This window comes from Parus major, chromosome 2, assembly GCF_001522545.3.
Source record: "Parus major isolate Abel chromosome 2, Parus_major1.1, whole genome shotgun sequence".
Lineage (NCBI taxonomy): Eukaryota > Metazoa > Chordata > Aves > Passeriformes > Paridae > Parus > Parus major.
Window position 1 is genome coordinate 124,858,301 of NC_031769.1, and position 12,751 is coordinate 124,871,051.

General features: G+C 35.7%; 1 protein-coding gene across 1 annotated transcript in view; it reads right to left on the minus strand.

Moving 5' to 3' along the window:
* The window catches only part of CNGB3 (cyclic nucleotide gated channel subunit beta 3), a 58,586-nt gene that overhangs the window by 17,886 nt on the left and 27,949 nt on the right, over positions 1 to 12,751 (minus strand). Inside the window, exons 6-9 of the mRNA XM_033519461.1 lie at positions 11,037 to 11,087; positions 9,003 to 9,089; positions 7,295 to 7,359; positions 3,647 to 3,769 (exon numbers count right to left, since the gene is read on the minus strand). Of these exons, the coding sequence (XP_033375352.1) occupies positions 3,647 to 3,769; positions 7,295 to 7,359; positions 9,003 to 9,089; positions 11,037 to 11,087 (326 nt within the window). The remainder of the gene's footprint in view (positions 1 to 3,646; positions 3,770 to 7,294; positions 7,360 to 9,002; positions 9,090 to 11,036; positions 11,088 to 12,751) is intronic.

Genomic DNA, 12,751 nt, shown 5'->3' on the forward strand with positions numbered 1-12,751 from the left:
ATTTTGCAGACTGCCTGTGGATGACTTGTAAACAGCAGAAGCATACCGTGAGCAAAATGAAATGATTCGTTTTGCCTAAATTTACTGCTGACCTGGAGGGTTTGCATGAGAATATCAGCTCCCTAGTTTTAGTTTCTCTGTGAGCAGTGATGAAAGAGGTACTTCTTTGGAACAATTCAGAGCAATGACATTACACTGAATCCCTGAAAAAAGATTTGTCCACTTTCCTCAGTAATTAGGGAGATTGATCTTTTACTTAGGTAGTTAAATTACATTGTAAATAAACACATACAGTTGAAACTGTCCACTTAAGAAACCTTTTTGAATATCTGCTACTGTCCCTGCATAAACTCTACACTCTGGTGTTGCATTAGTGATGCTGTGCTTCTGCATCAGGAGAGACTGAGGTCTTACCTAACCCAAGCTCATGAGTGCACTTTTAATGCTGGAAACACTGTGTGTAGCTAATTTGGGTGTGTTGCAGGGAGGTAAAGTTGACTGCCTTTTGCATCTCAAGTCAAAGGCTTTGACTGAAGGCTGCTGTACAAAAGTACTCAAATCATAGACTGACACTAACACTTTAGAGTCTGGACAAGAGCCAGAAAAGAATAGAGCTTGCAGAAATTTGCAGAAGATCTATTTTGATAATTTTGCTTGTGATTTGAGTGTTGTGTATAGCTGTTAGCTATAGATTTAGTTCACCAGCTAGTGTGCCTGCTCAGGAGCATGTATGTAATCAAACTTGTAGTGGAAACTGCTGTCTGTTAATTCTTTTTAGCCTGAGAATTAAAAAAAAAACAACTAGGAGTGCTGACATTCTTAAGAACTGGTTTTGGCCATAACTAGCAATCTTTTATGGACACGGTAGGGATTCTACATAAAGCATTAATAATACATAACGCCACTAAATCAGTGCCAGATCATTTTCTGTGCGTCGGTGTAATCTGAGACAGCTAGAATTTTGGTTTACTTGTCAAGCTACTTACAGTCATTTTTTAAAATTAGCTAAGTATCTATGTTTCCCTAATCTTCCTTCTGAATATGTTTCCATTCTTTGTGAGACTACTGGCAGATTTTTCTTCAAATATTATCAACCCCGAATGCTATGTGAAAGCAGATTGTAAATTCACTGCTGTGCCATAATATATGCTGCAGTACTAGCCACCTTTCCTGATCAATTGTTCTTATATCTGCTTTCTTAATGAGTCAATATACCTAGAAGTATGTTGTCTGATAAGGTTAAATTCACTTACATCTCCAGTTATAACTAATGTTCACACGATGCCTCTGTGTGTGAAAAAATCCTCAAACATTTGTCATGCCTAATTCTCAAAGGCCACGAGTGTTCCACACAGTCAGCATTTGCTGTTAGTGGGATACAAAGCTGTACTTTATGAAATGCAGCTCATTGCAGAATACTCTTTGGGGTTCCATGTTCATGGCACTATATATTCCAGTATGAGTTAGATACAGGCAAAAGAATAAAGTCATACACTCACTAAACAATTGTCAGGATGAAGTGGATTAATGGCTTAATGAGGTTTAGATGGATATATCATAGAACCATTGAATGGTTTGGGTTGGTAGAGACCTTAAAGATTATTCAGTTCCAACACCTCTACAATGGGGAGGGACACCTTCCACTAGACCAGATTGCTCAGAGCCCCATCCAGCCTGGCCTTGAACACCTTCATGGATTGGGAGTCTTCACAGTCTCTCTGGGCAACCTGTCACAGTGCCTTACCACCCTTATAGTAAGGAATTTCTTCCTAATATCTAATTTAAAGGTGTCCTTTTTCAGTTTAAAGCCATTCCCCCTTGTTCTATCTCTGCATGCCCTTGTAAAAATTCCCTGTGCTGCCTTCTTGTAGGCTCCCCTTTAGGTACTGGAAGGTGCTAGAAGTTCTCCCCAGTGCCTTCACTTTGGGCTGTACGATCCCAAGGTAGGTAGGAAAGGTTCTCCAGTCCTGTGATCAACTTAGTGGCCTTCTCTGGACTCATTCCAACAGATAATGTTTTTCTTGTATTTGGCTATTTGGATATCAAAACATGCATTTTATTTAAGAATCTCAGTTTAATGCAGAACTTGAATTATCATTTTATTATCATGTTTATAAAACAAATCTTCTCTACATTCCATGTGATTGCAGTGCGACTTCATTTGAGAACTTTTTCCTGTCTCCTCATGGAAAGGTATCACAAAATATTAAAAATCCTGGCCACTGCTAGGGTACAACTGCATTGTCTGTGGTAAAGCCAGTAAATTTCTACCAATTGTTTTTCTGAGAAAAGTGTGAAATATTTTTCTCTGTGAAACGCAGGCAATTCTTTCTTGCCTCTTCTGAACACTGAGTAAACTCTCTAGTTCAGAGTTTTCAGGTTTCTTATTCTTACATACCTTATTTTTTTGGGGTATGAGGCAAGTATTTCCAAGAATCACATTAACAGAAAATAACTATAATGGAAATTGCTTCTGCATTTTTCTTGTCAGATTTCTGGAAACCTCAATCCTGCAAATGAACACCCATCTGTAACTTTACTTACATTAGTGGTCCACTAAGCACCATGACCCTGCTTGCACATGTCTGACTGCAGTACTCAAGGTGTGTATTTTAACGGTGTGTGGAAACTTCTGACACGTCTTTCTTTCAAGACATAACCGATATTAAAAAATATAACCGTACTTATAAAATATCAGTGCTGGTTTGCACAAAGTGTGTGTTGCTCTCAAAGCCTATTTTCTTATCCTTCAAGGTAGTGACTTGACACCAAACTTGTGAAGTTTGACAAAACTACAAATAAGAGGAGCACATCTCCAAGAGAAAGGTGAAAATTTGTTTAGAAGGCAATTTATGACAGAGTAGGATACTATATGTGTTTTTGAAAGGAATGTAATCAAAGAGCAAATTGAGCTTCTATGGCTTTAACTATATTATGGCCTTTGGAAGAAATAAATTTTCATACAGCTGAACCTACTGGATACATCTTTACAAAACTACACAGAATATATTATGACTTTGCTTTTTTATCTTACTTCATCATCTTAGTAAATGGTCCTTACCTGGCACCTGACCAGTGCTGTCACAAGGAGTTTGTGGAAAATTGTGCTAAAATCCAGTTGTTTCAGCTGAAGACACTCTGATACATGTTTAAGCATGACCTTCTCAAAAGATCAGAGAGAGCTGGTGGAATTTTTTCATACCAATCACCATGGTGTAGAGAGACTAAAATGTTGCACTTTTAATGACATGGTGCTGTGTGGCAGCAAAAAATCTCCCAAATTCTCCCTGTGTTTCCTGTGAGGGATTGCTATACAATCCTTTTAACAGTTCCCATATGCATATACAACCAGCAAGTTTAATTTATGACCCTTGTTGCTTTCTAAATGTTTAATTAAGTTAGCACTTAGCACTGACTCATAAACCTATAAAAGCTGGAAGTGGTGAACTGATTATTCACTGCACCTGCCCTCCAAATATATGTTAGTATTGAAAGCTGCTGATCAGCAGTCATGATGATAAAACTTTGCTATTCAAGCACTTAAAAAGTAAGGGCATACCCTGCAAGTAGTGGCATGGGAGAAGGATGGGGAGGCAGGAATGAACAAAATAAAAAAAAAAATCTCTTGCAAAAGAAAAAGACTTACATGTTTCCTTCGCCATCATAGACCCATCTAGTGCTGCCAATTCCTTCATAGTCTGAAGCCCAATAATACAGGCATGCATTAATGTGCAAGATGAACAGCAAGTATCCAGTTGTTCGAATGACCCTATAAAAGTCAACAGATTCCTGTTAAACAACTTAAATTTTTCCTTTTTAAAAAAAATATAGAACCATTACTTTTTTGGATTAACAGTGTTAATGTTAAGCACACACTAAGTTGTTCCCCACCTGTATTGATTTTATGAAAAAATAGCTGGCAGTTTCCCATCTCTCACTTCTGTCCAAGGTCAAATAAATATCTTCACTAGCCTATTTGACAAGGGGTAATATTTAAATTATGGTTCCCTGAGGAGTTTATAGTCCACTTCTTTAAATGCCTATGAATATTTCCAGAAATTTGAAGCTATATTAATGAGGATATAGGGTAAAAAATAATGTGTTTCCCAAATCCTATCCAAGATAGACTCTAAACTTGTGAACCAAAGCCAAGAAATGTCTGAGGTCAGAAATTAACCGCTTTACAAGACCTAGAGTATAAACCTGCAGTAGACCCTCTAAATAGTATGATTTAGTTGCTACAGCAGGAGTTATATCATTCCTAATCCCAGTTCTTATGCTTATGGCCAATTCTTTGAAGAATACCAATGATGAACTGCTTAAGCACCAAGCAGCTTTCTGTTTAATACAATAATGATCTCATTGTATATCCCCTGTTCAGTGCATGGGGATCAAAAGAAAGATCTCCTGGATTTAGATCTCTATTGAAATATTCATGCAAGCAGGGGATAAATAAGCAGGAAAAGTGCAGGACTTGCCTAAACACAGGCTGGTAGTTAATGAGTTTATCTGCTACAGCTAGAATTCAATGCAGCATGCAGTGCAGAGTAACTGAGAAAGTGGTTTTATGGGAATTTAATAAGATCTAACTAAGTTTGGTCTATAAACAAAGTTAAAGGGAGCTAATATCTCTGTGGTTACTTCATTAAGCACTCCTTTGCTGCTTCTTCAGGTGCCTTTGTGTGCCCTCGTTGGCCTCTCAATGCCATTAGATAAATCTACCTAAATGTACTCTACTTCTTTATGATGCTCACAAATGAATGCTGTTTCTCTGTTTAAAAGTTGGTGTGCTTCCAGGACAGCTCTGTTTAGTATTGCAAGCTGTAGACAACAGCAGAGAGCTGTTGTAAGCTAGTAATGTTGCAATATTGCCCGTGCTAGGTCTTCTGTTCAAGTTTGAATCCATGAAAATGGACTCCTGAGGTCTGAGTGAAGATTCAGAAAACCTTTGCTTTGTTATATTTCTCCAGACACATGTTGAATATATCACAATGAGAAGATGTAAGTAACTCATGCTAGTTCTATTCATACAAACTCAAACTAATTAATTTGAGAAGAAAATCCTCCCACTTTTGTGTAATTGCTGTGTAGAAGCTTAGTTTGATATGATCTAGTTAATTGGTGCCTTATTGCTGAAGGTGTGGCTATACCAATCTCAGACCAAAACAAGATTGCCACATTAAAATAAAATGCAGTAGTTTGCACAAGAAGACTGAGGTTTTTAAGATTTTTTAGCTCCTCCATTACCCTTCTGTATAACTACCTCTGTTCTCCATTTGTCAATGACCAAAACCAGGAGTCAGTGCTTTCTGAAGTGCGAATTAGAAAATAGATTAGCTTTGTAATATTTAAATTCTGAAGTTTACATTCTGCAAGTGATTTAAATTGGAAATATGAGTGGGCCTTTGACCAGGAAGCAAAGACACAAGCAACAACACACAGTGGTGGTTCTTAACCAATATGATGGTAAAACCTCTGTGGCAGGGCAGAGTAGCTGGCTCTGTCTTTCCACTGCATACATTTTACAGGACCAGTGAGATCTTGCTCTGTGTGTCAGCCTTTCTGAATGAGCACTTTTCCTGTTTTTTGACATGTAAATGAACATCATATCATTCAAAGTCGATCTAGCTTGAAGGAATACACATCCCCTTTACAACTTGTCCTTTGGACATTCATCTCCCATTCCGTATTTTGATAATAGTGGGAATCTGTCCCTTGGAAAACTTTATTTGGGTGAAAATGAGTTTTAAATTTGTTCCCATTTCTTTGAAATCCACATACACACAGCAGTATTGTTACATACAAACTACTTGATTCAGAATGGTCTATATTATTATATACTATCTATATTATATATACTGTATCTCCCAATACTCACAGCAAGTATTATAGGACATACAGAAAAATCATTGAATTATGAATCCAAAAAGCAAAGGATATAATATGGAAAATAATTAATTTTAAAACAATTAATTTTGAATCTCATCAATAGTAGAAAAAGTTAAACATGATAAACAGATGAAGGCCCATTTTTTAAAATGAAATTAGAAACCAGAGAAGGGAGAGATTCAGAAACTGACAAGAAATTTCTTCATCTTGTGGAAATTCACTCCTCTCTTGAACAGAAAGAATTGAAAAATAAAAAAAATTAAAAAAAAATTACAACAAAACAGAAAACCCAAATCAAACCAAAAAGGAATCTTCCATGAGTGAAAAGAGAGGGCAGTATAAGAATAAGTTTTGTGAAGGTCAGCATCTCAAAAATATTTCAGTAGAATTTTCAAACTTTTAAGTTTTGCTTTATTTCACAGGTACATGAAAAAAAATGAAAGAGATTTGAACCTCTTTTTGAAATTTATCTTGTTTTAAAATCCCATAATAATATACTTATTATTATGATAATACCATAAAATATCTCATTTGAATGTATTAATATCAAGTGTACTGTTTAAGTGCAATAATCTCCGAAATAGAGTAAGATGGTAACCAACATATTTCTGCAGCACCAGCAGACCGGAGCAATACATGCCCCAAAACTGGGACAGGGAAAAGGAACTGTTGGTGTAGGTATTACCCAAGATAAACTAGGCCTAATGACATTGACAATAATGATGATGGTGACAAAGCAGATGGGTTCATAGCACCTTGGCAGCATCACTGACAGCTGAGGGGCCTATGAAACTTGCCATAGTGATGTCCATGGTCTACTTGAGCTGTATCCAAAATTCTTTCTGTCAGTAGAGAAGGTGAGAACACAGTTCAGCAGTCTACAGTTACAATCACTATTTGAGAACTGTGTGGAATTGATTCTCCTTCCAACTGTAGTCAGTGCAGTGAAGGATCAAGTTTCTGTATATGCCAGGTTCATGGAGAGAGCATGTTTGAAGAAAAATGTTGACACAGGCTCAGGCTCATAACTCCTATTACGTACAAATAAACAGCTACTGAGGATTTGGAACAGCTATTAGCAACCTAAAGAAAGTGTCCTTTAGCTCTTTCAGCAAAGAAGCTTTCTGAAACTTCTGATCAATTAAATTTTCTCAGAAGCCTCTGTTTGGTGAACATTTTGCCTGAACTAGGCCAGCTGAAGTGAGCTAGATTTCATACATAAGTGAGGCCTTATATATATTACTTTAATGATTACCATAAAGACAGATATTTTAAAAAAGCCTTTAAAATGAACAGTTAAAGCTGTATCATATTCCACCCAATGCTTAAATGACAACTCGTGAAGTCACTTGAAATGCACTCTGTGCCAAGCTTTGCATGCTACTTGAGTTTTATCAGCACATACCTGTAGATGTATGCTTTTTCCATAATGGCTTCCAAACGATCATTAAACTCAAAGAATGTGTTATGCTGAATGGAAAACAAATGAAAGTAATCCAATCACTATTTTTCAGTACACATTGTTTTTATAATAGTACTGGCATCAATTCACATGCACATTTTGCAAATGGATTTTTCAGTGATCAAACTTTCTATAAATATTGGTTCTGGCCAGGACAGGGTTAATTTTTGCAGCAGCTGGGAGGGGCATGGCTAGGACTGGATGTTATTCCATACCACCTCTGGGCATTGCTGGGGGTGGGATAAAGGGGCTGTCTCATCCAAGGAAGAAAGGTGTTTCTTCCTGTTGAGAAAATCTAGCAGAGGGAGCTGTCTGGTATTGTTTATTACTGGGGAGTTTTTCCATGTGAATAATTTCTTTTCTTATACCCTCTGTCATTAGCAATGTTGTTGTAAGTGTTCATTTTCTTGTCTCCTTGTTTCCAGTAAATTGTTCTTATCTCAAGCTGAGATCATTGCCTTTTGTGCCTCTAGTTGAAGGGGGAGAGGGACCAGCATACAGTTTTATTGGGAGTACTAAATTGGAGAATGCTATTCCTAAACCATGACAAACATTTAACCAAAATGTGAACTGAAAAGCAAAGATAAATTTCAGTCAAGTGTTTTTCTGGGTGTTGAGTATCCCCTTAATCTGATTACAGAAATAACCTTGCTATTTTGGTCAGAGTACTGCAGGTGAACAACTTCTTCTTCTTCAGACATAAATAATTGCTTGGGCAACATGATCACAAAGAATTGCAGGCATTTTTTCTCTTCCTGAAATTCCAGTAATTTTTAGTGAGCGATCATATGTATCAACAGCCACATACTAGAGGATACTTTGTGGTACCAATGGCAGCTGTATTGAATTCTTCCTATTTAGTATTTGCAGCTGATGTTTAGTGACCGAATGTAGCTTTTTAATTTGTTTTTGTTCAGTACACAGCTGTTTTCTAATGCAAAGTACTATTTAACTTTTCATTCTTTCATATTATTTTGGTTCTTATTGAAGGAATTTTGAAGTTTTATTGAATATCAAAGTGAAGAGCATCTTCATTGTATTGTTAGAGTTCTTGTGTTCCCCTCCAGCTTTAAATGAAAATCAATTCTTTGTCAATGTTGATTGTGTGCAGAGAAATGTATTTAACCAGGAGTGGCCTGCTAGGTTCTGCTGTGTTCTAATTCCTTCTCAGACCTTTCATTACACAACTCTAAGTGTCTTTGGACTCAACAACAAAAGTAACTTCGTGCTTTATAGGTATTCTGTGTATAATTTTTGTCCTTTAAATTACCTCCTTTGCTTTTAAACACCTGACATAAACAATAGAAGGGGAAAGTACTTTGGCATTAATTTGTATTTTTTTAATCTTTGAAAAATAAGCAGGTAATTTGAGATTAACCTAATTTAAATAATGTGAAAAACCTAGCTTTAGTCAAAAATTACTTATTGAAATTAGGAAATAACAAAGTCAGAAAAAAAATAAGAAAATTAGGGCTTAATTTTGCTAGACTATGACTGGTATTTTTTTGTTTCTTTATTTAGTTATTTTGTACCTCAGTCTGAAGGTATTTACAGTTTCTAAATTTCATATTCATAAATATTAGAAAACAATGTGTTGCATTGCAAAAACATCTAGGCATGGTGAGCCATCCATCACTAACACAGATCTTACCTTTAGCATCCTGTTTGCTCGAAGTGCTGGATTAAATCCAAAGAAGAAGTATAAAATGTCAAATGGAATCACTGATAACACATCAAGCTGTTGAAGAGCAGAGAGGTCAATTTAAACTTCACAGTAATCATAATGTATTTATTTGCTGTCAAAAACCTGCTTAGACTGATTCATGACTGCAATAATATTTGAAGAGTCAGCATGCTAAGCATGTAGCTTCCTAAGTACTGGCATATAAGATTATCTCCTTGAAAACACCAAGAGCTTGGCTCTGCCCTGCTTTTGAGTCCCCTGTGCCTGAGATTTTAATCTGTTTTGTGTGGATTATTAACAGTATCTTATATATTTGATTATTATTTTTATAATTATAATTTGATTATAATTTGATATTACATTCTGTTTTTTCAGTTGTAGCTCTGACCAGACTAAAATGTTTGGCATGTGGCTGGTGAGTGGAGGTGGGGAGGCCACTACACAAGCACTTCTTAAAAGCCATTCAGCTTTTAGAACAAGGCTACCTAAAGCAATTTGAGGGACCACAGTGAGTTAGATTTCTTGCTTGCAACCTGCAGAAGGTATGTGTTCCAAACATCAGATTCATCATAGGACGATAAATTTGGCTGGTTTTTTTGTTTCTTTGTTTGGCTGGGTTGGGTTTTTAATTTTTTTTTAATAGATTCTTTTCTTCCATTATATTTGTATACTGCTTCCTCCCGTTACACTAAGGTTTCCAACATCTCCCTGCAGTCCATCAGCTAAGTGATTACTCTTATCTGCATGCTTTATTCTTTCCTAAGATAAAGTAGGAAAGCTGGGGAACATTTATCTTTTCCTTTTTAAAGATCCTGGGATGCCTTACTTTGTTGCTGTTTTTGCTTGGGAGTAATAGAGGGATGTGGAACTCTGGGCTTCATCTCTCTGTAATCTGAAATCTCTTTGCAATGAGGGGTGAAAATTGTGTTGGCAGCAACCAGCCTGCAGCACTGACCTTTTATTCTATGCAAGTAAGGAGCAATTAATACCTGAACAGTGTGCAAAGCAAACCAAAAAATTGATTGAGACAAACAGCCTCTTATGGTCTCTCTCTCTCCTGCTCTCAGACACATGTCTAAGAGGGAAAATTTAGTCTAAAGTGCATTAATATCAGTAACTGCTAATTAGTAATTAGTCATATGACAAATTCCCACATTATATCTATATCTTGCATGTGGTTAGACCCTCAACTCCCCTTAGTTTCTCCAGAAATCAAGAGCCCTAAACATACAGCGAGTGTGAACTTAAAATAAAACCATACCAATCCATTTCAGTCTCTTGCTTTAGGTTTCACTCCGTCGAACTCATTTGACTCTATGGTGTATATCCTGCACTTTTGCATAGCTTAATATCAAATATTTAAGTAATGATACCACAGTCACTGAGAAAAAATTAACTCTGAAGAAGGCAGGTGCAGAAGTGGAGAGGGCAATAATTGAGATGTGTGCCTAGTGTCACAGAGCTCTACGTTCATCAGGAATTTAAAAAACTACCTATCTTCCACTGGCAAAATAATCCAAACATTTAGGAGCAACATTAACAATTTTCCTAAATCAAACACATCTTTGTTTTTATGAAGTGCCATGAGCATCTCTGAATTTTTGACTGCTCCTGTGAGTGATGAACTGTTCAGTAGAATGAGGTACTTCAAAAGAGTTTACAGAATAGAGTTATCATCTCTCTTCAGGAGTTTTAACATTTTTTAATGAATCTCTAGCAAATGGGGCTATTGTCTTTAGTGTGTGCTGGGATGACTTCACAAAAACTAATCAAATTCTATTTTATTAATTTATTATAATTCCAAAATAATATTTAGAATTGCATTTAAAGACTGTTTATGAAGATGGCAGTCTTCAGCTGGTGAGCACTGATATGCCATTGATCCAATGCTTTCTGGTGATATTCTTAAACCAACAGTGATTTTCAGTGATTGAAAAAAAGTCCTGTGAAATAGTAGAGCCAGAACTTCATATTGATATCAGTAACACAGGATTTACTTACCCTAAACTTCACAGTGCTCCGGTAGAATTTTTCCGTTTCTGCTCTGTCTGACTAAAGTGATAGCGAAAGGAGAAAAAGACATAGTCAAGATCAGAATGTCAAGGATGAGCCTCTGCTACTCCACAGTATAGTAGGGGCAATGACAAATTAATGATGGCCTAAAAGCATGAATGGAGAAATATCTGTAGATATTTCTGAGAAACAGTATTAGTCTAGCTTACATTAGATCAGATTTTATTAGAACTACTTGAAAAAAATGAGAGTCGGGGTTTGTCTGATTTTTTCCAATCTGGATGTTGGTTTAGAAAAGCACATTACATTTTTTCCACAAAACTTCCCTCTCAAGACATCTGTACTACTTCATGCTCAACCCAACTCCCCTTCAATTTCATGGCAAAAAATGCATTTATCTGCAGTGATTCCAATAAAAAATTCAGAGTGTTTTTAATGGTGCTGTACAAAATTAGCTCTTTGAATGCTAACATTAACATGCTAGCATTACTAGCATTACAATAATCAACACTGCATTCATTAGTAATGATTAGCTTTTTATTTTTAAATTGTTCTTCACGGAAACTGATGCTAATATAATAAGAAAGGGTAATCACGAGTATATAAAGAAATTCATCTATTATTATACTTTCTGTATTTATATCAGGAAAACTTTAAAAATAGCTTTAAGTTCTTAATCATATTTCCATTCCAACTTTCACTATTATCAGTTTAAACATTAAGCTAAATGCAGGAGATCAGGCAGGAAATGGTTTCTGTGCACTAAAATCTGTGAATTGTAGAAACAGCTTCAAGGGAAATACAAGCTGAGCTATGTGTGTTAGAGTTTTAACTTTGTTCATAAAAATTGAGTTTTGTGGGATTTAGGCAAGATCCAGTTACTGAATGTCTTGGTGTGGAAAAATACATTCCACTGCACTGCATTTAATACCTATTGAAATGATATTTGCACAGCTTGGTCTGTAAAGGTATCAGTAATATCATGTATGTATAATGTATAATTTTTTTTGTTAAAGCACTGAACTAAAGCTAGTTCAAAATTAGATTTGAAGATATATAATTTTTAATTTTCTGTCTGTTGGGCACAGTAATGTCATGCTGAAGATATCAATTTTTTTTTTTCTGAATTATTATCTTTTTTCTATAAGATGTCAAAGAATCAAAAGCAGGAAAGACTTAAAGAAAAGTTAATGTTCTAGATACCCTTTGGTAGGATAAGGGCAAGCTTTCAGATTTTTGTTTAAAACTTTATTTTACATTTTTCTATAAAAAGATAACACAAAAATTGTAGCAATAAAAATTTAACATACTTATTTCCCCAAAAGAGATTATCTCAAATGAATTATTTCCTAAATACCCTAAATACCCTAAAATTACAGGGATTTTAAACCCCACCATCTCACAATCTGTTACAAAGCACACATATCTTGTCCAATCCTAGAAGAATATGCCCTATCTTCAGTTGTGATTCTGGTACAAGGCAAATAGGTGAAAATTTTACACAAACATACAAACAGACATATATATTTATATGACTACTTATGATCACTGATTCCCGTGAGGAATTTTAGAGCTGCATGCCTGTTTCAGCTGCTCTCATCTGTTACTTTCAAATATTTTTTTTTGATTTTTAAAAATTCAGGTAATGGATATGTTTCTTCCTACAGGGGATAATGGAATGTCAGTGTAGAATGGAAGGTCAG